Genomic DNA, 25,706 nt, shown 5'->3' with positions numbered 1-25,706 from the left:
ATTTAAAACAACTGGGGTGTCGGGGGCAGCCATTTCTGCGTTATTTTCTGAGTTTTCTTTTGCAAGGCACTGTTTAAACACGGGCTGCATCTGTGGTAAAACAAAGTCCTACACTCATGGAATGGAATGTATTAGAGAGGGCGGGACATGAAGAAACAAAAAATCAAAGACTGACGGTGTAAGGGCTGCAGGGACTTGGCACTGAGGGGACCCTCTGTGTCCCAGTGAACTGGCTGGACCATGGCCGGACCCTGAGGGAGCAGGGAGTGGAGGAGCACGAAACGCTTCTGCTCCGGAGGAAGTTCTTCTACTCAGATCAGAACGTGGACTCCCGGGACCCCGTCCAGCTGAACCTTCTCTACGTGCAGGTAGGGAGAGGATGGGCCCGGTGGTGGGCGGCAGGGAGAGAAGCAGGAGTGCGGGGGGGCGCCCCTGCTCCCCACACAGCATTTGTTTCCTCTGTGCTCCCCAGGCACGAGATGACATCCTGAATGGCTCCCATCCTGTCTCCTTCGACAAGGCCTGTGAGTTTGCTGGCTTCCAATGCCAGATCCAGTTTGGGCCCCACAATGAGCAGAAGCACAAGGCCGGCTTCCTCGAGTGAGTGGCCCTCATCCCATACCTGTCAGGGCCCAGGACTCCCTGCCACCATGGCCCTAGCATAGTGCGCCTGTCTCTGTCCCAGGCCTTCTCCCCTGCTTCCTCTTCTGAGTTCCCAGGGCCTGACCCCCATGGGGGCCTGTTTAGCCTCCGTCCTCCACGTGTCTCTTCCCTTGTGGAATGTGAAAGTAGTCCAGACTCTGCCCCTGCCCCCTCCCTCTGAAGCAAGCATGTCACTTTTTTGAGAGTCTCTGAAGAATTGTGCTGCAATAGCCAGAGGCAAACAGGGTACATTTTTGTCACAGGAAACATCAGATTTCAGAAGTCTCATAGGTCTCATCCACTGGTATTTCTCAGAATATATAGAGTTTGATGTGGCTTTCTCAGCTTCCTACAAGCATGGTCATCCTTCTAGTGAGCCCCTTCTGCTCTTGTTTCCCTAAAATTGTGATCTAGTTATTCTTTTCCCCAGGAAATGAGCCTCCAACTCAAGTTCCCTCAGTCTCTTTCCCTGTAGAGAGAGATGCAGACTGCATTCAAGAGTTAGTACTAAGTCACTTCAATTTCAGAGACAATCTAGACTCTCGTGCCTTGAATCTTCCTTCTCCCCAAAGATAACACTCTCCTAGACATCTCCTCACACCCCCAGGCCCACAGTCCCCGGCCCACATAGCCCTGATGCTGTCCACTACATGCTGACCCTCCCTTTTCTGGTGTAGCCTGAAGGACTTCCTGCCCAAGGAGTATGTGAAGCAGAAGGGAGAGCGTAAGATCTTCCAGGTGAATGGGGGCAAGGGACATGTTTGGGATGACCTGGGAGCTTTGCTGCCTAATCCTACTGACTGAATGGACCCCCTCCTCGTCACCCCTACCCTGCTTCCGCCCACCAAGCTGTTCTCCTACCTTTCCTGTGCCCAGAAAGCAAAAGACCTGGGCTTCTGGTCTGTGCTGCATCACTGCATCTGCTGTGGAACTCAGTTCAATAATCTTGTTTTCTTTCCTTTCCCTTTAACATGGGATAGCTATCTGCCCTGAAAAGGACAGATAGGGAATCACTGTGAAGAGTAGATCTTTGTACAGACAGAAGGTGTTATCTCTGCTCTTTGAATCCTCAGCCCAAAAGGCCTTCTGTTTGACCTTCTACTTCCTAACTATCCCTTCACATCTATAGAACATTTCCAAGTCCCTTAACTGTATCCTTCGCTTATTGAACCATCGCTTCTGCATAGTCTATATCAGCTTATCCCCTCACCTCTTTTCTCATAGCCTGCATCCCTTAACCTTTTCTGTGTTCCCATAATATTCTCCTACCATAGTTTACATCCCAACTTAACATCTAGTCTGCAATGTCATGTTACTCAGATTTTGCTAAAAGTTTACCCATTTCATACTCAAAGGCACACAAGAACTGTGGACAGATGAGTGAGATTGAGGCCAAGGTACGCTACGTGAAGCTAGCCCGTTCCCTCAAGACGTACGGTGTCTCCTTCTTCCTGGTCAAGGTGGGTTACTGACCCTTCTCCCTGCCTACCCGTATCTCTGCCCTTACCCTTTCCTCTCTGAGTCTCTAGCCCTGCCCTGAGTCACATTTTCTGCCATTCCCCAAGAGTTTCATTTTGTTCCCTGTGAAAACTTGCCCCCTAGTCAGCACTTCTCTCCCTGCCCTGCGTTTTTCTTCCCTTGTGCTTTATCCTGATGTGGCCGTGTCCAGGTCCATCCGTAGACACCCCAGGTTAGCTCTCCTGCCTCTGTCAGCACCCCTTTGTGGTCTGGATCTGATCTCCTGACTAATAACATCCACGACCTCTGCCTCATAGGAAAAGATGAAAGGAAAGAACAAGTTGGTGCCCAGGCTTCTGGGCATCACTAAGGAGTGTGTGATGCGAGTGGACGAGAAGACCAAGGAGGTGATCCAGGAATGGAACCTCACCAACATAAAACGCTGGGCTGCGTCTCCCAAGAGCTTCACCCTGGTGAGCTGGGGTCTTGGGGGAGAAAGGGCTGTGTTTTCAAAGAAGGGGCAGCCGCAGGGTCTCCCCAACCCCTCTGTGCAGGGGTAGGTACCCTGAAAATGATTCCAGAAAAAAGGAGAACTTTGGAGCTATTGTTAGGAACTTGGAGTTTAGAATAGAGGAGAAACTCTGTCCTGGAGAATGAGAGAAGCTAAAATGAAACAGTTTTAAAAATCAGCAGAACCAAACTGTAACTAGCAAGCTGAGATCACAGGCCACTTGGAGTGAGGGAAGAAAAGATGATAGAAAAATAAGCCTCCCTTCTTTCAGCAGCGACTCCTTACAGTAGCCCCGCCTCTAGCTTTCTGTTTCAGCGTTACTAATTGAAGACTGATCCCACGTTGAGGAAGTGCCCCACTGAGAAGGGAAATTAGTAAAGGCGATTTTTCCATTTTGGATATTAGTGCTCATCCTTAACTCTGGTCATTTAATGATGAATGTGTCCTCCCAATTTTATCAGGATGACAGAAGAGAGATTTCCTAAATGCCATGTATTTGAAACTGTGTAGTGTAAAGATACTCCTTAGAAATAAAGTATTTCCCTCCAAGGGAAATAGAGAACTAGGAGGCAGAAGAAAGGCTGTTGTCCCAGAGGCTGCTTGCTTGGGAGGGCACCCTCAACAGCTCGGCCTTGGGCTCTTGCCCCACCCGTTCCTGTCCCAGGTTGACTCAGGCTTCCCCACTGAGCCCTGCCCTCATTGTCCCCCTAGGATTTCGGAGACTACCAAGATGGCTACTACTCGGTGCAGACGACCGAGGGGGAGCAGATCGCTCAGCTCATCGCTGGCTACATCGACATCATCCTTAAGAAGGTGAGCACTGGCTCCCCCACCCCCGCCTCCTCCGTCTCTTCCTGTACCTTGGCCCCACGCAGGTCCTTTAGAAACTGGGACCCAGCTTCTGGAAGATGGCTGACTGGGGAAAGAAGAGGCTGCCTTTTCCACTTCCCTCTTCTTTGACGCTTGTTCCTTTTTTCTCCTACAGAAAAAAAGCAAGGATCATTTTGGGCTGGAGGGAGACGAGGAGTCTACTATGCTGGAGGACTCCGTGTCCCCCAAAAAGTACGAAGGAAGCTGGGCTGACCCCATTCCTCAGTCAGGGAAGGCACGGAATGACCCCAAGGACTGGGAGGGTGGGGGGTCCTTAGGATGGCTCTCTATCAAGTCTCAGGCTGTGATGAGGCCTCATACACCCCCCAGAGCACAGGACAAGCACACGTGGTATAGCAGGTGGGAAGGGGATGAGAGGAGGAGGAGGTCCTCAGAACGCTCCCTGATTGTCTCCTCTTCAGGTCCACTGTGCTTCAGCAGCAGTATAACCGGGTGGGGAAGGTGGAGCATGGCTCCGTGGCCCTGCCCGCCATCATGCGCTCCGGAGCCTCGGGTCCCGAGAATTTCCAGGTGGGCAGCATGCCACCTGCCCAGCAGCAGATCACCAGTGGCCAGATGCACCGAGGACACATGCCTCCTTTGGTAAGGGTGCCCTACTGCTGCCACAGTTCTGCTGGGCCCAGCTGGGAGTTAGGCAGTCTTTTCCTGTGTCCCTGTTCATATTCCTCTCCTTGGCCTCAGGCTCTCCTTTATTTTTTCTCTCTAAATGTTCTCTGTTACTCTTTTCCTTGTCTTGTAGACGTCAGCCCAGCAGGCGCTCACTGGGACCATCAACTCCAGCATGCAGGCTGTGCAAGCTGCCCAGGCCACACTGGATGACTTTGACACTCTGCCCCCTCTGGGCCAGGACGCTGTGAGTGTGGGATGGAGGAGGGCCAGTGGTGCTGAAGCTGGAACTCCAAGGACCAGGGTTGGGGTTAACTGGAGCAGAGCCAATCCTGAGGTTGGTTTTTCTTCCCCTCAGGCCTCAAAGGCCTGGCGTAAGAACAAGATGGATGAATCCAAGCATGAAATCCACTCCCAGGTAGATGCCATCACCGCTGGTACCGCCTCTGTGGTGAACCTCACAGCAGGTAGGCTGGATGCCCAGGTCTCTGGGCAATGGGGGTGTGAGAGCGAGTATGTGCAAGCAGGAGTGTGACCGCACCTTGACTCACGGAAGGAACTGTGCGTCTCCCTCAGCGTGGGGGGTGGGGGTGGGGTGTGTGTGTATGTGTGTGTGTGAGTGACTAACTGCCTGTGACTGATCTCATCTTCTTCCTCCCGCAAGGGGACCCTGCTGAGACAGACTACACGGCAGTGGGCTGTGCGGTCACCACCATCTCCTCCAACCTGACGGAGATGTCCCGTGGCGTGAAGCTGCTTGCTGCCCTGCTGGAGGATGAAGGCGGCAGCGGCCGGCCCCTGCTGCAGGCGGCCAAGGGCCTGGCGGGGGCGGTGTCAGAGCTGCTGCGCAGTGCCCAGCCAGCCAGTGCCGAGGTCAGGGGCCAGGGTCCAAGCCCAGGGATCGCAGGGTGGAAACGGGGAACCGTGGGCGTGTAGGACCCCTGGACATCTTGGCGGAGACTGGGCAGCTTCTGACCGGTGTTCACTCTCCACAGCCCCGTCAGAACCTGCTGCAAGCAGCTGGGAACGTGGGCCAGGCCAGTGGGGAGCTGTTGCAACAAATTGGGGAAAGTGATACTGACCCCCACTTCCAGGTTGGTGACTCACCCAGCCCCCAGAACCCCAGCTTCTAGGAAGTGACCTCTGATCCTGAATCCAGCTCTAGTCCAGCTACTATAAATTGACCCCTCAGAGCCAACCTGAACCTCTTTCCAGGAATCACACTGGGAACCACCCCCAAGTCCCTTTCTGGGGGGCTAAGAATTCAGAACCCCTGAATCCCAACTTAACCTATTAGTTCACCCTTGGCCCTTATTGGTGATATTTTTTTTTGGCCACTATCGTCTTTCCCAGGCCTCCCCATATGTAGCCCTCACCCCAACTTGAGGGCCTCTTGACCCCACTTCTAGTCCTGTAACCACATACCCAGAGGATGCTGCCCCCTCCCCACCCCATGCTAGTTTCCTCAGCTGACTTGTCATCCTGGATTTCCCATGCAGATCTGTGCACCCAGCGGGGCTGGGTTTCCATCTCCCCCCGATCCCCCCACGGTAATGGCCTCTGGCCTGGGCCTTCCCAGCTTTGTCCTCTCTGAGCCGCATACACTTGCTCTGCCCCCTGCCCTGGCCTCCGGGGAGCAGAGCACGACGGGAGCTGGGGAGGCGTGGCACAGGCAGGACCTGAGGAAATGGGATCCAGAGGGTCATGCAGGGACTTGCTCCTGAGACTCCAGGGTGACTGCTTCCAACCAAAGACGGAGAAGAAATAGAGAAAAATGCTGGGGGTGGGAGAGACCCCCCTGCCATCCTGTTGTAACGGCACTGCCCGCCTGCCCTCCCTCCCCATCGCCGTCCGGGTGTATCCGCCTCCCTTCGGTGTACACTGTTTCTCTCGGTGTGGGTTTGTTCCTTGGTGGGGGTTCTGTCCTACTTGATGCTCGAGGCAGGGGCTTGGGTAGGTTCTGGTTGCTTCTGCACACTGTTCTGTGATTGGAGGCAATGGGACTAATGAAACAGCTTACGCCTCTGAGAAGGGCCCTTGGACCCCAAGCTGGATCTCAGGCCACGCTGACCACTGGTTTCTCACAGGACGTGCTCATGCAGCTAGCCAAGGCCGTGGCAAGCGCTGCAGCTGCCCTGGTCCTCAAGGCCAAGAGTGTGGCCCAGCGAACAGAGGACTCAGGGCTTCAGACCCAGGTCATCGCTGCGGCAACACAGTGTGCCCTGTCCACCTCCCAGCTGGTGGCCTGTACCAAGGTGAGCCCCAAAGGTGCGCCAGCCTGCGCCAAGAGCTGATGCTTCCACGCACACAAGAGCCTCTCATCTAATCTCTCTGGCCCCCAAGGCTTCATTGTCCAACCTAATCACTATTGTGAACAGCACAGAACCACAGACACCACACCTCACGACTCCTTCCCCTCGCCTACGCCTCTGACACTCACTTTTCCCACAGGTGGTGGCTCCTACTATCAGCTCCCCAGTCTGCCAAGAACAGCTGGTAGAGGCTGGGCGACTAGTGGCCAAGGCTGTGGAGGGCTGTGTGTCCGCTTCCCAGGCCGCCACAGAGGATGCCCAGCTGTTACGGGGGGTAGGTGCTGCGGCCACAGCTGTCACCCAGGCCCTGAATGAGCTGCTGCAGCACGTGAGGGCCCATGCCACAGGGGCTGGGCCTGCTGGCCGCTACGACCAGGCCACTGACACCATCCTCACTGTCACCGAGAACATCTTCAGCTCCATGGGTGATGCTGGTAAGGACACCCCCTTGGGAAGACAACCCCAATGAGGTTCTCTGAGCCTGCTGGACTCTTCCTTGCAGACCTGCCACCACCCCACTGAGGACTCAGCACGGGGCTGGGTGTTCAGTCTCTGAAATCTCCAGTTCCCTATTCGTTAGGCAAGAATAGAATCACTGCCCTGCCTTCCTTGGTGCAGTTAAAGATCATACCAAAGTATACACAAAAATAGATGGAAAGTGGCATTATTAAGAGAGAGCTGTCCCGCCTCCACTCTGTCACTCCCAAAACCCTTCACAAAGAGCCTCTTCCACTTAAGACTGTGGAAAATACTCATTGGAGACTGTCTTCCCCACTGTCACCCCACCCCTGTCACCTCTGCCCCCATCAAAACCCACCAAGAGATCTGTCCCTTTCCAAGATCCTGAACCGAGAAAACAGTAACTTCAGGGAAATCAATTCAAGAACTTTTGCATCTGCTTGCTGCCCCTAAAAGCCTTATCTACCTTGTCTTCATCTCTCTCCCCACCCTCACACCCTCTCAGCAACTCTGGCTCTGTTTGCTGACTGTGCCTATGCTCTCAGGTGAGATGGTGCGACAGGCCCGCATCCTCGCCCAAGCCACCTCTGACCTGGTGAACGCCATCAAGGCTGATGCCGAAGGGGAGAGTGATCTGGAGAATTCCCGCAAGCTGTTAAGTGCCGCCAAGATCCTGGCCGATGCCACAGCCAAGATGGTGGAGGCTGCCAAGGTAGGGAGCCTTCTGTGCAGACCCCCAGACTGGGCCCTGTGGGAAGTAGAAGGGTCCAGATAATCACCCTCATTTATGGGAGCAACCTGGGAAAAGCAGAAGATACAAGAGAACAAATACAGGAGCACTGAGGAAGTAGATGCACCCCTCGGCAGTGAGCGGATGGCGCCAGGCTTTCAGCCAGTGTGACTCGCAGAGTTCTTGCTGACAGACAGGAGACCATGCCCCTCTGCTTCCTCTAAGTCCAGGGTCTGTGGTTCCGACTGTTCCCTACTGTGCGGCTGCCGCTTGCTTGCTCCCTCAATGCTTGCACATGGGCATTCAGTCCCAGGGGATCTGTTGCTATCAGCATAGAGAAGGACCAGGCAGTGGGACACAGAAACACCAAGTGTAGAAGACAGCAGGAAGAAGCCAAAAGATTCCTGGGTCCCTGGACACTGGGCTCTTCACTTTGCAGAGTAACCAGGGCCCCTGCTCTGGTGTTCTGAGATCCCTGCTCTAAACCGTGTCCTCCTTGTCCCCAAGAGCCCTGCTCACTCCCCTTTGCTGGTCGCATTTTGTGGGCAGTGGGGAAGAAATAAGGCCACTTCCCAGGAGGGGAAGCAGAAACAGTCCTGCCTAAGGAAGGGCTTTCAGCATCCCAGAAGGAAGCCAGGGCCCGCACGACTCCCCATTTGCCCACGTGAGGGAGCTTGTCTCAACCATGATTACCTTTCAGCAGGGGTGGTTAGAAGTGACTTTAAGAAAACAAGTGTGAGTATGGAGACATCAGAGAAACGCTTACTTAGGATCCACAGGGATTCTGGGTGGTCACTGTCTCTCTCGCCACCTCTCAGGGAGCAGCCGCCAATCCTGACAGTGAGGAGCAACAGCAGCGGCTGCGGGAGGCAGCAGAGGGTCTCCGCATGGCAACCAATGCCGCTGCACAGAACGCCATCAAGAAAAAGCTGGTGCAGCGCCTTGAGGTGAGGCTGGGAAACAGGCGTGTGTAGGTGCTGCGGGAGGAATGAAATCAGGAGGCACGTGCGGGGGCACGCTCGGTGTCCTTGCTGCATGCTGGCATCCTCAGTGCCAGCAGTTACTTCCTCAGGGAATAGCAGGGGCAGGGTAAGCCAGGGACGAGGAATGGGGACAGGAACGTCTGAGCCTTGTCCTTACTGTTCTGTCCTTAAAGCATGCAGCCAAACAGGCTGCAGCCTCGGCTACACAGACTATCGCAGCAGCCCAACATGCAACCTCCACTCCCAAGGCCTCTGCTGGCCCCCAGCCCCTGCTGGTGCAGAGCTGCAAGGTGAGACGCCAGGAAGCACATGGGGGCCGGAGGAGGTACGGGAGGTGGGGACTTTCCCGCAGCCTGTGGGGAGGTGGTGCTCATGACATTTTTACCCACAGGCTGTGGCAGAGCAGATTCCACTGCTGGTGCAGGGCGTCCGAGGGAGCCAAGCGCAGCCTGACAGCCCCAGTGCTCAGCTAGCCCTCATCGCTGCCAGCCAAAGCTTCCTGCAGGCAAGGCCCCTTCGTTGACCACTCAGACCACACCCTTACCACTCCTCTTAGGGCCTCTAGATCTCATCAGTTTAAGTTTCTGCCAGTAGTCTCTCTCCCTGTACTGAACCCCAGTGCTAACCACATCCTGACCCTCATCCATCCCTGTACCCAAGCCCAGAGGACATATGGTGTGCTTCATCTGCCCACCTGTTCCCCAACAGCCAGGTGGGAAGATGGTGGCAGCCGCAAAGGCCTCTGTGCCAACAATTCAGGACCAAGCATCGGCCATGCAGCTGAGTCAGTGTGCTAAAAACCTTGGCACCGCGTTGGCTGAACTCCGTACTGCTGCCCAGAAGGTAAGGGAGCTGGCTATCTTTTTGGAAGATGAAGGGGGTATCCTGGGATGACGGAGAATCTGTTCAGGCTATCCTAAAATGGATAACTATAACCTGAGCCACGAGTGAGACCCTGTGTACCACCTACCCCTCAAACTCTCCCCCTTCACCCCGTGTGTTTGTAGGCTCAGGAAGCGTGTGGGCCTTTGGAAATGGATTCTGCTCTGAGTGTGGTGCAGAATCTGGAGAGAGACCTGCAGGAAGTGAAGGCAGCTGCTCGAGACGGCAAGCTGAAGCCCTTGCCTGGGGAGACGGTAAGTACTTGTGAGATCTGAAGTCTCCTCACCTATGCCCCAGAGCTGCCCTGAACATTTGTTGAAACTGCCTGCTGACTCTCAGTAGCTTCTCAAGCTCTCTCTTCCCTGTTTCTCCTGCGGCTGAGTCCTGAGTCTCCCTGTCATCCCTAGATGGAGAAATGTGCCCAGGACCTGGGCAACAGCACCAAAGCCGTGAGCTCCGCTATTGCCCAGCTGCTGGGGGAGGTCGCCCAGGGCAATGAGAATTACGCAGGTACACGGGCAGGGCCAGGATGGGGCCTGTGGGGAGAAGGAGGGGGAATGGGAGCTGTAGGGGTGGGGCGACACAGGAAGCCCCCAGCATCAGGGCTTGGCAGTGAAGGTACCTTTTCCCCTCCTTTCTCTCTCATTGTCTCCCCAGGCATTGCAGCTCGGGATGTGGCAGGTGGGCTGCGGTCACTGGCCCAAGCTGCTAGGGGCGTAGCTGCCCTGACATCAGATCCTGCAGTGCAAGCCATTGTGCTCGACACAGCCAGCGATGTCCTGGACAAGGCCAGCAGCCTCATCGAGGAGGCGAAGAAAGCAGCCGGCCATCCAGGGGACCCTGAGAGCCAGCAGCGGCTTGCCCAGGTTCGGTTTTGGGCCGAGGCTGCTTCCTCCCTCTCCCCCGACCCCCTCAGAAGGCTGTCTCGAGGAGGTGTCTCATCAGCACTGTGGCTCCTCTCTGGATTCCACCCTTCTTCTCCATCTGAGTAGAAGAGTCTCAGCGAAAGCGAGGCCTGGGCCTAGCCAAGCACCACATTTGGGGAAGTTTGATACTCTAACTTGATACTCTGGCTTGTTCAGCTATAGCACCCCCTTTCCGCTTTCACTTTCAGAGGCTCCCATGGGTGGAGGCGGGGATCTCCCAGTTTCTGCTTATCAACCCCTGTCTCCTTTCCCACCTCAGGTGGCTAAAGCTGTGACCCAGGCCCTGAACCGTTGCGTCAGCTGCCTGCCTGGCCAGCGTGATGTGGACAATGCCCTGAGGGCAGTGGGAGATGCCAGCAAGCGACTCCTGAGTGACTCGGTAGGAGGACAGGGGTGTGAGGGGACATGGGGACAAAGGACTCCAAGTATCTACCTCTAGACCTCTCCATCACCCTAACTCCCCAGATGCACCCCCTCCCCTCACCGCTTTCCCAGGCCTGTGCCCACCTCCCCGAGCTCCTTCAGCAGGCCTCCCCTCAGGTCATCTCCCGTCCTTGCTCCTGACTCTATCTCTGATCCTGCAGCTTCCCCCCAGCACTGGGACCTTTCAGGAGGCTCAGAGCCGGCTGAATGAAGCCGCTGCCGGGCTGAATCAGGCAGCCACAGAGCTGGTGCAGGCCTCTCGGGGAACCCCTCAGGACCTGGCCCGAGCCTCAGGTCGATTTGGACAAGACTTCAGCACCTTCCTGGAAGCCGGCGTGGAGATGGCAGGCCAGGCTCCGGTAGGAAGGGGAGCTGGGTACGGTTCAAGGGTCAGGGGCATCTCTGTGACCACGGAATCCTGACCTGCTCCTGGCCCCCTCCCCTCCCCAGTCTCTAGCTGTAATTGGGTGTCTGGGACAGAGAATCCCTTTTAGAGACAGACAAGAAAAGATTCAACAATGCATTGGCCTTCTTGCCCTCAACAGAGCCAGGAGGACCGTGCCCAGGTCGTATCCAACTTGAAGGGCATCTCCATGTCTTCAAGCAAACTTCTTCTCGCTGCCAAGGCCCTGTCCACAGACCCTGCAGCCCCAACCCTCAAGAGTCAGCTGGCTGCAGCTGCCCGGTAAGTGGGAGCTGGGAAACCAAGCCCTTGCATATTAAGCAGACTGGGGAGGGGACGTTTCGTAAGAAGTCTCTGGCTCAGGAATTGTTCCAGACAGAAAAGAAATGGCTAGAGACTTACTTGCTACGTGAGCAGGATGCAGAAGTGATGACCTATGCACTCATTCACTCAACTTCCCGTTCCTTCCAGGGCAGTGACCGACAGCATCAACCAGCTCATCAGTATGTGCACCCAGCAGGCACCAGGCCAGAAGGAGTGTGATAATGCCCTGCGGGAATTGGAGGTGGGCCTTGGCAGGCTAAATGGGGTTGAAGTTGAGGAAAGCGTTCTTGGCTAAGGGCAGTGAGGGGGCGTCTTGGATCTCAGTTCACCACCAACCGCCCCTTCCCCCACCCGACAGACGGTCCGGGAACTCCTAGAGAACCCAGTCCAGCCCATCAATGACATGTCCTACTTTGGCTGTCTGGACAGCGTCATGGAAAACTCAAAGGTAGGTGTACCCAGTCCCCTCCCAAGGACGGGAGAGGGTTGGAAGACGAGCCAGCCAGGGGCTGCCCTCTCCCTCTGAGAACAAGATCTGACTCTCCCGATACCCTCTGTTCCCCAGGTGCTGGGTGAGGCCATGACCGGCATCTCCCAAAATGCCAAGAACGGAAACTTGCCGGAGTTTGGGGAGGCTGTCGCCACAGCCTCCAAGGCCCTCTGCGGCTTCACCGAGGCAGCTGCACAGGTTATCCTCCTGGGATAGTCCCTGGAACTCCCCTGTTGTCCCTACCCGTCCTCCTCGCAGCCTGACACACATGCGCAGAAGACAAAGTTACGCTTGTAAAGCCAGCTGTGTGGAAAATGGGGATCTTTCCCCTACCTAAAGTAGAGGTGTTTGCCAGCAAGCATAGAACACCAACAGTTCTGATCACTGTCACCGCTGAGCCCTGGTGCTTTCAGTAGGGACTACACTGTCCAACCACTGAATCTGGCCCCAGCTTGCCTGGTGTATTCTGCCTGCCTAGCATATGCACGTTATTTTCATATAATGAGTACTTTCTTTTTTGCCGAGCCACACGGCATGCTGGCTCTTAGTTTCGCGATCAGGGATTGAACTCGTGCACCCTGCAGTGGAAGTGCAAAGTCTCAATCACTGGACGCCCAGGGAAGTCCACACGTATTATTACACTGTTAGAATAGTACCAGGGGTTAAATTCCCCGTTACTTGGGTCACCACCTAACCTTGCCTTTTGCTACATTACGAAGTATAAAACGATCCATTGGCTCAGAGTATTTTGCTTTTGTATATGAATCCTTAAAACAAACTGACTTGAGAGCTCATCCTCTCAGCCTGTCCTTCAATCTCCCTGCCTCCCTGTACCCTGTTCTGTTGGGGGGCCTGCTCTATATGGCTTGACGTATTTCTGGAAAAGCATGAAGAAGAAAATGCAAAGCTACCATGTGTTGGGTGAAGTAAGAATCAAACCTTACGATGATCTTCCAAGAGAAACAGTTTTTGGCAACCATCCCTTCCCTCTTTCCAAATCTCTGAAGCCTGGAGGCATTATGTGTTAATTAGCCTAACACCACCCACAGTTTTATTAGAACTGTCTCTAAAAGAGGCTGTGTGTGTGTGTGTGTGTGTGTGTGTGTGTGTGTCTTTGTGTCTTTCAAACTTTTTTTTTTACCAACACTTAGAATAAGCAGTACTTTTTACCTAAGACCCAACATACAAACACATAAACAGGTAAACAGGTGAACTGAATTTTGATAAAAAGCTTACTGTGCTGCTTCCTTTTTTTTTTTTTTTTTCATTTTTTAATCTTCTGAAATGTTTGAACACATTTAACAAAACAGGAGAGGTTTTTCCCTCTTTTATAGTATAATCGCAGCTTGCTAATGTATCTCCACTCATGTAGAACCCTGGCCACTGAACCTACCCCTGCTCCCCATTGTCCCCACTGTGGCTATTCCTACCTCAGGAATATTCCTTATTCCTCACCCCACTCCTCTCTCTACAGGCTGCATATCTGGTTGGCGTGTCTGACCCCAACAGCCAAGCTGGACAACAAGGGCTGGTGGAGCCCACACAGTTTGCCCGAGCAAACCAGGCAATTCAGATGGCCTGTCAGAGTTTGGGGGAGCCTGGCTGCACCCAGGCCCAGGTAACTCGGGGGTACAGTCACTGTGAGCAAGCCTGGGAAAGGCTGCTGAGCCAGGACAGGCCACCCCCATGGCGGGAGGAGATGCAGGACATGTGGGGAAGGAGGGTGGAGCCCCAGCGCTGACCTCCTGCCCACAGCTTCTCTGGGTCATTGTCTTCTCTGGCTGTGTTTCTCATCATTTCTTCAATTACTGCCAGGCTCACCACTTCTCTATGGAGGTTTGAGTTCACTCTCCTCCTGAGCCTGTGAACGATTTCTCCATTAGTGTGTCGGCTTTTCATTTTCCTTTCTCCTCCACCCTGCGCGTCTTTGGGTATCTGTCTCCCAGATTTTGACTTTCAGGTGACTCTGTCTTTCCTAATGAGACTTCCAAAGGATTGCAGTCCATCCCCCAAGCTGAAGGGGCTGCTGCCCAGTATAGACACGGCCCTCCTGCCCTCACATGGCTCTTCCACGTCTCTGTCTCCTCAGGTGCTCTCTGCAGCCACCATTGTGGCCAAACACACGTCTGCGCTGTGTAACAGCTGCCGCCTGGCTTCTGCCCGAACCGCCAATCCCACTGCCAAGCGCCAGTTCGTACAGTCAGCCAAGGAGGTGGCCAACAGCACGGCCAACCTTGTCAAGACCATCAAGGTTCCCAGCGTTGGACTTCTCAACCCCTCCCTGACCTGTCCAGTTTTCTCTCCCCCAACCCCTGCACCCCGTCATTCCCTGAGGCCTTCACGCAGTCACACCTGCCTAAGCCCAAGGTCTTGCCTGTCCGCGCTGGTCACCACCAGCCCCGCCCCATGCCCTTTGAGCTCAGGAGGGAGACCTGGGCTTCCCTGCCTTTGTCTACAGTCCATCCTGAGCTCCTCCTTGTCACTCCCACTTCAGGCGCTGGATGGGGCCTTCACAGAGGAGAACCGTGCCCAGTGCCGAGCAGCAACGGCCCCTTTGCTGGAGGCTGTGGACAATCTGAGCGCCTTTGCGTCCAACCCTGAGTTCTCCAGTGTTCCTGCCCAGATCAGCCCTGAGGTGAGGCAGGGTGAACGCATGAACTGCCGGCCACCTCATCTTTCAAGGAGTCTTGAGACTCACCCCTCGACCTCCCCTCTCCCCAGGGCCGGGCTGCCATGGAGCCCATTGTGATCTCTGCTAAGACAATGTTGGAGAGTGCTGGGGGCCTTATTCAGACAGCCCGAGCCCTGGCGGTCAATCCGCGGGACCCACCACGCTGGTCCGTGCTGGCTGGCCACTCCCGTACTGTCTCGGACTCCATCAAGAAGCTGATCACAAGCATGAGGTAGGGGGCAGGGTGGAAAACCTTGTGGCTGGGGGATGCACACGCCTCTGACAGAGCAGAGGGATGGGCACTGTGGTGTGAGATGGGCCAGTGTTGGAGGACATCTGTGGTCCAAGATTCAGGGGTACAGGGAAAGGTGGGCCAGCCTTGTGCTCAAGAGGTGTACTTGATGTTGGAGCCTGTGATACGTCTGCAGGGACAAGGCCCCAGGGCAGTTGGAGTGTGAGACAGCCATCGCAGCTCTGAACAGCTGTCTGCGGGACCTTGACCAGGCTTCTCTTGCTGCAGTCAGCCAGCAGCTCGCTCCCCGTGAGGGGATCTCTCAGGAGGTAAGGGGAGGAGGGAGGGCAGGCTTAAGGAAGGTGGGGGATCTGGGAGTGAGCTCATAGACACATGGAGGGTATGGAACGTGCTGGGTACTGGGTCACTTTGGTGTGGAAGGAAGAGTGGGGTCCTGTGCAGGTCACAGTCAGGGCTAAAATCCACTTCCTCCCCAGGCCTTGCACACCCAGATGCTCACTGCGGTGCAGGAAATCTCCCATCTTATTGAGCCGCTGGCCAGCGCTGCCCGGGCTGAAGCCTCCCAGCTGGGACACAAGGTACCTGGGGCGACACATGGGCTTGGGTAGGCTGAACCAGGGTACCTGGCCAGGCTGACCCCCATCCTAAACCCTTGCTGCAGGTGTCCCAGATGGCCCAGTACTTTGAGCCGCTCACTCTGGCTGCCGTGGGTGCTGCCTCCAAAACCCTGAGCCACCCACAGCAGATGGCGCTCCTGGACCAGACCAAAACCTTGGCCGAGTCTGCCCTGCAGTTGCTATACACAGCCAAGGAAGCTGGCGGTAACCCCAAGGTACTGAGCTAAGGGGCTGCTACTATAGTAAGAGAAGCAGGAACCACTGCTCCCTGCCCCAGCTCACTCACTCTGCCCCACAGCAAGCAGCTCACACCCAGGAAGCCCTGGAGGAGGCTGTGCAGATGATGACAGAGGCCGTAGAGGACCTGACAACCACCCTCAACGAGGCAGCCAGTGCTGCCGGGGTCGTCGGTGGCATGGTGGACTCCATCACCCAGGCCATCAACCAGGTTGGAGTCTTGGGGAGCCTGTGGATGGAGGTGCCTGTGGACGGAGGTGCCTGTGGACCAGTGTCCCTGAGCCCACAGTCCTTACCCTTCTGCCATTCTGCCCCCTCAGCTAGATGAAGGACCAATGGGTGAACCAGAGGGTTCCTTCGTGGATTACCAGACCACCATGGTGCGGACAGCCAAGGCCATTGCTGTCACCGTTCAGGAGATGGTGAGTTTGGGAGAGTATAAGAGGGCTGCTCTTGGAGAGTTTGGACATTGAGTTTGGACATCAATTCACTTCTTCCTGTCACCAGGTAACCAAGTCAAACACCAGCCCTGAGGAGCTGGGCCCTCTCGCTAACCAGCTGACTAGTGACTATGGGCGTCTTGCCTCCCAGGCCAAGCCTGCAGCTGTGGCTGCTGAAAATGAAGAGGTAACTTCCCCTGCCCCTGACAGAAAACCCAAGGCTTACCCCTTGTCCCATGATGTCAGCCTCTGGGGCTGTCCCACCCTCGGCCACTCGGGTCTTTCATAAAAAGGGGAACTCATCCTCAGGGCTGCTCCATGAAAGAGTGATCAGGGCTCCATAAAGGGTGGGATCAAAGCCTCCATCACAGGGATAAGGAGTAGCCCAGGGTCTAGAGATTGCCTGGGCTGCCACTGTTTCCCCCGTTGGCCCTGATTCCCTGTGGCTGCTTCTCCACTGTGCCGCAAGCCTTTGTTCCCTTCCTAGTTGTTCCGTGTTACAAAGCCCTGAAGCTCTTCCTTCCCTAAGCTCCTGCCTTTCCAAGAAAGCAAGTAATTGGATCTTAGCATGACACACCTAATCCCCAACCCAAACCCCTCCATAACCACACACGCCAAACTGTAAGCCGTGGCCTCTGCTTCAGATACCCCAGGATGAGGGCTTCTCCCCCTCCTCCTCGCTGTGCTTATTAGCACGGTCCTCACAGCTGGTGCCCACAGGCTAGTATTTTCCATGTGTAGGAGGAGACCTCCTGACTAAAGGCTGTGAAACAGGACAAGTCTATGCAGGGTACTTCTCACTACCTCTTTAGTCCTCAGCGCGAGCTTTTTTAGGTCCTTAGTACCTCCTCCAAGTGCAGTGGACATCCCTGAATCCTCTTGTAAAATCCGTCTCTCTGTTTCATCTACTCACAGATAGGCGCCCACATCAAGCACCGGGTTCAGGAGCTGGGGCACGGCTGCGCAGCTCTGGTCACCAAGGCAGGCGCCCTGCAGTGTAGCCCTAGTGATGCCTACACCAAGAAGGAGCTCATAGAGTGTGCCCGGAGAGTCTCTGAGAAGGTGACTGAGCCCGTCCCCATGGCCTGGGGGCTGTGCTCCCCAGCCCTTTCCTCTGTCCCTTCTCCCAGACCCAGGACCTATCCTCTCACGGGGCCTCTGCCACAGTCACCACGTGACTCTCCTCCCTCAGGTCTCCCACGTGCTGGCTGCGCTCCAGGCTGGGAATCGTGGCACCCAGGCCTGCATCACAGCCGCCAGCGCTGTGTCCGGCATCATCGCCGACCTGGACACCACCATCATGTTCGCCACTGCCGGCACACTCAACCGTGAGGGTGCCGAAACCTTTGCTGACCACCGGTGAGGAGGGAACTGGGGCTTGTGCGGTGTGGGGCCAGAGGGGTTGGGGGAGGCCTGAGAAGAGCTGACTGGGCTGGGCTGTCCCCCAGAGAGGGCATTCTGAAGACTGCCAAGGTGCTGGTGGAAGACACCAAGGTCCTGGTGCAGAATGCAGCTGGGAGCCAGGAGAAGCTGGCACAGGCAGCCCAGTCCTCCGTGGCCACCATCACCCGCCTCGCCGATGTGGTCAAGCTGGGTGCAGCCAGCCTGGGAGCTGAGGACCCAGAGACCCAGGTATCCGCCCCACACGCCTCACTCTGGCCAGAACCACTTCCTGTTCCCCCCTTTCCTCCCACAGACCGGAGCCTCTGCTCTCGCACACAGGTGGTGCTGATCAATGCAGTGAAAGATGTGGCCAAGGCCCTGGGAGACCTCATCAGTGCCACAAAGGCTGCGGCTGGCAAAGTCGGCGACGACCCTGCTGTGTGGCAGCTCAAGAACTCTGCCAAGGTGGGAGGAAAAGAGAGCAGCTGCCCAGGCGGGGAGTAGACCAGTGTGCTATGCCTGCCCCTTAAAACAATGCTGCCCTCCCTCCTCTGATGCCCGCAGGTGATGGTAACCAATGTGACATCACTGCTCAAGACCGTGAAAGCGGTAGAGGATGAGGCCACCAAAGGCACGCGCGCCCTGGAGGCCACAACGGAGCATATTCGGCAGGAGCTGGCGGTGAGCCCACCTGTGCAGCAGGGCCTGGGCTGGGGAGCAGGGCCTGGGCTGGAGAACGGGGCCTGGGCTGGGGAGTGGGGCCTGGGCTGGTGCAGCAGGGCCTGGGCTGGAGAACGGGGCCTGGGCTGGGGAGTGGGGCCTGGGCTGGGGAGCGGGGCCTGGGCTGGAGAACGGGGCCTGGGCTGATGCAGCGGGGCCTGGGCTGGAGAACGGGGCCTGGGCTGGGGAGTGGGGCCTGGGCTGGGGAGCGGGGTCTGGGCTGGAGAATGGGGCCTGGGCTGGGGAGCGGGGTCTGGGCTGAGGAACGGGGCCTGGGCTGGGGAGCGGGGTCTGGGCTGGGGAGCGGGGTCTGGGTGGATTGTGAGCGTGCGTGCGCTGCCCACACACACACAAAGACGCTGACGCGCAGCCTTCTCCCGCTGCCAGACTTCCTGTGCATGCTGCGCTGTGTCTCCCTTCCTCGCCTGTTTCCTCCTTGGCATTTGACACCTACCCTCTTCGTCCCCCCACCCCAACTTTCTCTGGCCTCTCAGTTGCCACATTCAGGGGTCACTTCTTAGCCTTCATCTTCTTCAGACATTTCCAAAACAGTGGACCCCCTAACAAGCCTCTCTTTGAAAGCCTTTCTTCCTTTGGCCTTTGTGACACTGGCTTTTCTGTTGCCGCTCACATCTCCTCTATAGTTGCACTCACCTTCAACCAGATAAATCTTAGAGGCCTTCCTGGAACTGCACCGATCGCCTTCTTACTCCTCTTTGGCAGGTTCAACCCTCTCATCATTGTTCTCTGACAAGTAGACTTCCAGTTCTGCGCTCAGTCATTTTCAACCTCCTGTTTGACCTTAGCACCGAGACACAGTGCCTCCCCACCAGCCTCTTTTCCCGACTCACTGCTTCCCACTAAGCATGGCCACAGCCCTCCCGGTCCAGCAGGCTCCCTCCCAATCGCCCGTGACTTCTCTGCCTTGCTCACAGCCTGCAGGCCGTCGCCAGGTCCTGCCCCACCCTCCTCCAGTCTCTTCCTCTCCTTTCTTCTCTCCCAGCCCACAGGCAGCACTCTCCCTCACTGTGACTGCTGTGCCCGGTTTCTACCTGGTCTCCTTGCCTTCAGTCTTTGTCACTTCCATCTTTTTTTCTTTTAACTTATTTTTTGGCTACGCTGGGTCTTCTCTGCTCCACGTGGGCTTTCTCTAGTTGTGGCGAGCCGGGGCTGCCCTTCCTTGTGGTGCACAGGCTGCTCATTGCAGTGGCTTCTCTTGTGGAGCACCGGCTCTAGGCGCATGGGCTTCAGTTATGCCCAGTAGTTGTGGCACAGGCTTAGTTCCTCCACCGCATGCGGGATCTTCCCAGACCCGGGATCAAACCCATGTTCCACTGGCAGGCAGATTCTTAACCAATGGACCACTGGGGCAGTCCCCATCTTTCTAACTTCTAAATTTATCTTTCTCATCTTCTGTTTTCACTTCTCCTCAGAGATGTTCAAATTGAAATTGCTTTCTACTTACCAAACTTGATCATTCATTCCCTCCTCTTTCCCATATCACTAAACAGTACCTTTCAGTAACTCAGTTCCTAAAGCCAGAAACTCCGTTTTAACATCTTTCTCTCATTGTTCCCCACATCTGAGCTCATCAGCAGTTCTTTTAGTGGTCCCTCCAAATAGACCTCATTTTCTCATTTCCCATCTCTGCTACCAGCACCTTGTCCAAACCATCATCAGGCCTTAGCTGTGTTTATGTGATAGCATCTATGTAAACCCCTTGCTTCTCCATTCACCTCCCCCTCCCCAGTCAATCCTCTCTATACAGAGGATAATTTTGGGGGGTGGGGGGCGCCTCACCGTGCAGCTTGTGGGATCTTAGCTCCTCAACTAGGGATTCAGTCCAGGACCATGGCAGTGAAAGTGCTGAGTCCTAACCTCTGGACCACCAGGCAATTCCCAGAATAATCTCTTAAAAATATAAATCAGGTTATGTCACTTCAGTGCTTACAATCCTCCAGTGACTGCCCTGGCATCTGTGGTAAAGTCCACTCTCCTTCCCAGGGCCTTCCAGGCTCCAGGGCCCCTGCTGCCTTCCCCAGTCTCTGCTCACCCTTCTCTCCTCCCGGCCAGGGGCCAGGCCCCTGCCTTCTCAGCTCCGCCCACTGCAGACCCTTGTTCTTGCGCTTTACCAGTTTTTTGAACATCTGGCCCCTTCTGATCCTTCAGGCTTCAGCTTAAACATCCCTTCCGCCAAAGGCTTCCTTGACCACCTTTCTGAAAAAGAACTTCCTTTTTCTTTCTCGTCACAGCACCCTCTTTTTTTTCCCCTTCACAGTGTAGTTTCCCTGGTCGTTCACCTATTATCATTTGTACCCAAAACCAGAATGCAAGCTCCATGAGAACAACAGGACCTTGTCTACCTTATTCCCCACTGCACCCCCAGCACCTCACGTAGTCTCCAACCTAGCTGATCTTTAGTGGGATTGAATTTGTTGGGTGAATACATACAGCAAAATATTTCTATGACTTTTACATACTGTGTGAAATTCTGAGTTCCTTGTTCTGATACCCAAGGTCCCAACAGCCTTTGCTGTGCCATCCCTGTGCTCTAGAACATTTCTTAATACTCTCTCACGCTTGACGTCCTGGTTATTTGTGCTCTGCCACTTATGTCAGTGCACTCCTGTTGTCTGTATCCTTAAGACCCAGCTCCTTACCCACCTTCGCCACTCGCCACATTAAGACTTCTCTTTAGGAATGAAAAGCCAGCAGAAAGGTACTTCTTTAATTTCAAACAAATACACTTTCCCCAATCACTTTAGTCAGAAATGAGGACCAACTGCCTTCTATTGTGTTAGCTGTGAATGTGTGAAAGTCTCCAAGCGCTGATCTACAATAACTACTCGGTGGCTGCCTGTTGACTGAGTACACAGAGGAATGAACCAGTCACACAAGTGCTGCTTCATCTCACAGCCTCACTCACTGTGGAGTTTTCTTCTTGCTCTACCCCAACAGGTCTTCTGCTCCCCAGAGCCACCTGCCAAGACCTCGACCCCTGAAGATTTCATCCGCATGACCAAGGGTATCACCATGGCAACCGCCAAGGCCGTTGCCGCTGGGAACTCCTGTCGCCAGGAGGATGTCATTGCCACAGCCAATCTGAGTCGCCGTGCTATTGCAGATATGCTCCGGGCTTGCAAGGTAGAAATCCCGGCGGTGAGGCAGAAGCGTGAGGCAGCTTGAGGACAGCACGTGGTAGGGGAGAACCTGCAGGGACTTGGGAGCTCTTTGGGATCCTAAGGCTAATGTGTACTCTGTGCTACAGGAAGCTGCCTACCACCCAGAAGTGGCTCCAGACGTGCGGCTCCGAGCCCTACACTTTGGCCGGGAATGTGCCAATGGCTACCTGGAACTGCTGGACCACGTGCTGCTGGTAAGGCGGGAGGTGTCTGCTCCTCACAGCGGCCTCCCTGAATACACAGGCCTCAGGCCCTGCACTGTTCAGATCTCCCCCCCGACCCCACCATCTACTCCCCGAGTGTGTCCTTGTTTCCACATCTCCCTTCCACTGGGGCTCCATCAGTTTTAGCATCTTTGGTTCTCCCACTCACCTCCTCCTCTTTCTCTTGTCTCCTCTCTTCCCGCCTGACCTCCCCCTCCTCTACCTCCTCATCTCTTCTTTCTTCTCATTTCATCCTTCTCCTGGCTTCTTGTCAGCCGGTGAGTGACACACAGCCCCACTGTCTTCACCATGCATGCAATGTGATGTCTGGCGTGCTCCTGGATAGGCTGTGTGCTGTTTCAGGCTGCAGTGTGGAGCGGCCTAGGGTGGGGGTGGCAGGAGGGGGTGGGGTCTGCCCTGTTTCAAGGGTCAAGGTAGAAGCTGAGATCTGATGCTCTCTCCCCTCTGCCCCCATCTTCCCCAGACCCTGCAGAAGCCAAGCCCAGAATTGAAGCAGCAATTGACGGTGCACTCAAAGCGTGTGGCTGGATCAGTCACTGAGCTCATCCAGGCTGCTGAGGCCATGAAGGGTAAGGGGTGACCAGGGGCAGGGAGGGAAGGGAAACCCTTGTTCTGGGGAGAACTCTGCTTCTGGGAGGCTGCTCAGAGATGGCCTCTGCAGAGTCCTCACAGATGCCAGGGCCTGGTGATAGTAAGCACACTGCCCGGTGCTCCTGATCTCCCTGCTCTGCCTTAGCCCCTTCCCACCTCACTTTGTCCACCAGGAACAGAATGGGTGGACCCAGAGGACCCCACAGTCATTGCTGAGAATGAACTCCTGGGAGCCGCGGCTGCCATTGAGGCTGCGGCCAAGAAGCTGGAGCAGCTGAAGCCCCGGGCCAAACCTAAGGTCAGCCCTGCTCCCTTCTCCTCCGCTCCGCTCAGAGTGTCTGCACCTTCAGCCTCCTCTTACCCTGCATCTCTGTCTGCCACTTCTGTCTCTTTTTTGCAGGAGGCGGACGAGTCCTTGAACTTTGAGGAGCAGATACTGGAAGCTGCCAAGTCCATCGCAGCAGCCACCAGCGCCCTGGTGAAGGCTGCCTCAGCTGCACAGAGGGAACTGGTGGCCCAGGGGAAGGTAAGGACTTGGATACCACCAGCTTTGCCTTCCACATGGCATGATGGTCTCCTCTGGGAGGCTCTCAGGAGGGCACAAGTCTGAGCGGATTCCTGCCCTCCTCCACAGGTGGGCGCCATTCCAGCCAACGCACTGGATGATGGACAGTGGTCCCAGGGCCTCATCTCTGCTGTGAGTGTACAACTCTCCCTGGGCCCCTCTGCACTTCAGGCACTTGAGAGGCTGGAGAGGGGATGGACCAGGGCAGGAGGCACGTTCTAACCTAATCTCCCTGCTTCAGGCCCGGATGGTGGCTGCGGCCACCAACAACCTGTGTGAGGCAGCCAATGCAGCTGTCCAAGGCCACGCCAGCCAGGAGAAGCTCATCTCATCAGCCAAGCAGGTCGCCGCCTCCACAGCCCAGCTCCTCGTAGCCTGCAAGGTCAAGGCCGACCAGGACTCTGAGGCAATGAAGCGGCTTCAGGTGAGGCCCCCTGGCCCATCTCATGTGTCTTGAGCTGTGCTGGTTTCAACTGTCACCGCTGACGTGCTTTCTGCGAGGGAGATGAGGGCCTTGCTCAGCTGGGACCTTCCTGAGTTCTCACCTCACACTGCTCTCTCTCTCCACCCAGGCTGCCGGCAACGCAGTGAAGCGAGCCTCAGACAACCTGGTGAAGGCAGCCCAGAAGGCTGCAGCCTTTGAAGAACAGGAGAATGAGACCGTGGTGGTGAAGGAGAAGATGGTCGGGGGCATTGCCCAGGTAAGTTCTGAGGGATGTCAGCAGGGCAGTCACAATGCCTGCACTGGTTCCCATTCCCCCAGACCCTGATGCACATATTCACTGACTGAGTCCCTGATCTCTGTCCCTCAGATCATTGCTGCCCAGGAAGAGATGCTTCGGAAGGAACGAGAGCTGGAGGAGGCACGGAAGAAGCTGGCGCAGATCCGGCAGCAGCAGTACAAATTCTTACCTTCAGAGCTTCGAGACGAGCACTAGGGCAGCCGCTTGTGTGTATCACAGACCCAGCCCAGAGACTGTGCCTCACTACCAAAGCCTCCTGGGCTGTCGGGCCCAGCCTGCCCAACCCCAGCACCCCCAAGTGCCTGCCAAGCCTCAGGCCTGGTCCCGCCGCACGTTTCCTGGCCCTTCCCGGACTCCAAGTGCCTTCATGCCCTAGGGCCCCCTAAGTGCCTGCCCCTCCCCAGAGTATTAACGTTCCCAGAGTATTATTAACGCTGCTGTACCTCAGTCTGAACCTGCCAGGGCCCCAGCCCGCTCCACCCTGCCAGCAGCTTCCAGCCAGTCCCCACAGCCTCCGCTCTACTCATCCTTTTTTATACTCTCCGCCCCCCACCCCCAGCTACCTGTGGGGGCCAGGGGTGTAAGCCCCAAACAGGTCATGCTCCAATAAAGGTGATTCTGCCTGCAGCCTCAGCCTGGCTTCATGAGGAGGTACCCGCCCCGAGTGCAGGCGGGGAGAGAATGGGATGGAGTGCCGTGGCCCAGCTTGACGGGCTCAGAAGGCTGCCCCGAGGCCCCTTGCTCCCACTACATGCAGAGCCCTAAGTCATCCTAGTCAGGAAGCTGTCCCTGAGCAGTCAGGCCGCTGCTGTCCCTTGCCTCTCGGGCCAGCGCCCACGCCACACCAAGTGTCATTCTTCTGTTCCTGGGACAGCAGCTGCCAGTGCTCTTTGTGGCTGCCAGGGATGCACTCTGTTCTTCATCACTCATGAACAAACCTAGGCCCTCACCAAGTCCGAATTTTCAAGAAGCAGCTTTGCTGAAAACAAGCCTATGGATACAAGTATCTGAGCCTAAGAGAACTAGGGCCAGATTTGGTTGAGGCAGTTAACAAGCCAAAAATCCAGCCTGAGGCTGCCTCAGGTAGCTCAACTGTTGACCGGGTTGGGCATTTCCAGCCCCTCCCCAGCCTTGCTGCCACTCCTGCCCAGAACAGCAGTAGAAGGAAAGCAACTGAAAAAGCCAGATCCAAGCATGAGGCCGCATCGTCAGGGGCCAGAGCTCCCCTAATGGCCAGGCGGGTGCTGGGAGCCCTGTGCCAGCTGCCCCGCTCACCTGGAGGTTGAGTGGGGAAGGTGGGGGTGCCGTGCGCTTCCACTTCTCCCACATCTGCCCACATGGCCCACGCCACCTGGCAGCCCTCTCAGATCTGCCACTGTTTTCATGTATGATTCTTCAACCAGCCCTGTTGCTTAGTATGTTACTTCCTTGCTTCTCCCTCCAAGTAGAGCACAAGCACCACCCAATCCGCTGCTACTCTTGTCACCTCCTGCCACCTCCTTAAAGGCATGACATCTACTACCCCATTAGAGTAGGTTTAAAGTAGAATGACTTTGTCCTCCCCAGGGCAGCCCATTAGGGAGGTGCCAGCTTCCTACTACCACTTGTGTCACCTGTGATTAATTCATTCAATATTTACTAAGCCAGGCCCAGGCTAAGCGCTGGAAAACACAGATGTATTATCACCTCTCTGACGCAGACTGGCAACTGCAGTCCGTGTGGCTCTGGCCCCCTAACCCCAGATTCAATGTCCTGGCATCGCTGAGGACCTTAGAGATCAAATCCCTTTTACCACTTCCCCAACAAGTGGTAGTCCAGACCCTTTAAACTCCAGCTATGAGCCCAGACAGCTGCTGACCCCTGCTACCACTTCCCTGCCATATCCTCAGAAACTGTGACCAATCACGTTCCTGTTGATACTGATGCCTCAGGGAGCCTTCTGGGGAGAGACTCAAATACCTATTAGACCAGCAGTTCTTACAGTGTGGTTGACCCTCAGGCCTCTAGGGGTGCCAGCGTCCTTTCAGGGGTCCATAAGGT

General features: G+C 55.8%; 1 protein-coding gene across 3 annotated transcripts in view; it reads left to right on the top strand.

Annotated features, from left to right (window-relative positions):
• Nucleotides 1-24,293, top strand: part of TLN1 (talin 1) — a 31,618-nt gene extending 7,325 nt beyond the window's left edge. For 2 of the 3 annotated variants that reach the window (XM_027549614.1, XM_027549615.1), the window contains exons 6-58: nt 226-368; nt 473-600; nt 1,320-1,380; nt 1,998-2,102; nt 2,418-2,573; nt 3,323-3,424; nt 3,597-3,673; nt 3,904-4,084; nt 4,242-4,355; nt 4,467-4,575; nt 4,773-4,981; nt 5,104-5,202; nt 5,608-5,658; nt 6,196-6,363; nt 6,560-6,854; nt 7,425-7,591; nt 8,428-8,556; nt 8,766-8,882; nt 8,984-9,097; nt 9,301-9,435; nt 9,600-9,728; nt 9,882-9,984; nt 10,132-10,340; nt 10,660-10,779; nt 10,985-11,182; nt 11,369-11,508; nt 11,698-11,791; nt 11,909-11,998; nt 12,116-12,238; nt 13,515-13,658; nt 14,130-14,291; nt 14,535-14,675; nt 14,762-14,943; nt 15,140-15,272; nt 15,441-15,542; nt 15,626-15,796; nt 15,880-16,029; nt 16,139-16,240; nt 16,326-16,445; nt 17,174-17,320; nt 17,451-17,617; nt 17,707-17,890; nt 17,981-18,106; nt 18,206-18,322; nt 21,320-21,505; nt 21,630-21,737; nt 22,231-22,336; nt 22,532-22,656; nt 22,759-22,884; nt 22,993-23,055; nt 23,165-23,347; nt 23,496-23,624; nt 23,736-24,293. In XM_027549614.1, coding sequence (XP_027405415.1) covers nt 226-368; nt 473-600; nt 1,320-1,380; nt 1,998-2,102; nt 2,418-2,573; nt 3,323-3,424; nt 3,597-3,673; nt 3,904-4,084; nt 4,242-4,355; nt 4,467-4,575; nt 4,773-4,981; nt 5,104-5,202; nt 5,608-5,658; nt 6,196-6,363; nt 6,560-6,854; nt 7,425-7,591; nt 8,428-8,556; nt 8,766-8,882; nt 8,984-9,097; nt 9,301-9,435; nt 9,600-9,728; nt 9,882-9,984; nt 10,132-10,340; nt 10,660-10,779; nt 10,985-11,182; nt 11,369-11,508; nt 11,698-11,791; nt 11,909-11,998; nt 12,116-12,238; nt 13,515-13,658; nt 14,130-14,291; nt 14,535-14,675; nt 14,762-14,943; nt 15,140-15,272; nt 15,441-15,542; nt 15,626-15,796; nt 15,880-16,029; nt 16,139-16,240; nt 16,326-16,445; nt 17,174-17,320; nt 17,451-17,617; nt 17,707-17,890; nt 17,981-18,106; nt 18,206-18,322; nt 21,320-21,505; nt 21,630-21,737; nt 22,231-22,336; nt 22,532-22,656; nt 22,759-22,884; nt 22,993-23,055; nt 23,165-23,347; nt 23,496-23,624; nt 23,736-23,861 — 7,166 coding nt within the window. In that variant the 3' untranslated portion in view covers nt 23,862-24,293. The remainder of the gene's footprint in view (nt 1-225; nt 369-472; nt 601-1,319; nt 1,381-1,997; nt 2,103-2,417; nt 2,574-3,322; nt 3,425-3,596; nt 3,674-3,903; nt 4,085-4,241; nt 4,356-4,466; nt 4,576-4,772; nt 4,982-5,103; nt 5,203-5,607; nt 5,659-6,195; nt 6,364-6,559; nt 6,855-7,424; nt 7,592-8,427; nt 8,557-8,765; nt 8,883-8,983; nt 9,098-9,300; nt 9,436-9,599; nt 9,729-9,881; nt 9,985-10,131; nt 10,341-10,659; nt 10,780-10,984; nt 11,183-11,368; nt 11,509-11,697; nt 11,792-11,908; nt 11,999-12,115; nt 12,239-13,514; nt 13,659-14,129; nt 14,292-14,534; nt 14,676-14,761; nt 14,944-15,139; nt 15,273-15,440; nt 15,543-15,625; nt 15,797-15,879; nt 16,030-16,138; nt 16,241-16,325; nt 16,446-17,173; nt 17,321-17,450; nt 17,618-17,706; nt 17,891-17,980; nt 18,107-18,205; nt 18,323-21,319; nt 21,506-21,629; nt 21,738-22,230; nt 22,337-22,531; nt 22,657-22,758; nt 22,885-22,992; nt 23,056-23,164; nt 23,348-23,495; nt 23,625-23,735) is intronic. The other variant, XM_027549616.1, reaches the window with a different exon arrangement.
• Nucleotides 24,294-25,706: the final 1,413 nt, after the last annotated feature.

Source organism: Bos indicus x Bos taurus, chromosome 8, assembly GCF_003369695.1.
Source record: "Bos indicus x Bos taurus breed Angus x Brahman F1 hybrid chromosome 8, Bos_hybrid_MaternalHap_v2.0, whole genome shotgun sequence".
NCBI classification, from domain to species: Eukaryota; Metazoa; Chordata; class Mammalia; order Artiodactyla; family Bovidae; genus Bos; species Bos indicus x Bos taurus.
The sequence above is the reverse complement of the archived record's forward strand: the minus strand, read 5'-3'. Positions and strand labels throughout refer to the sequence as shown.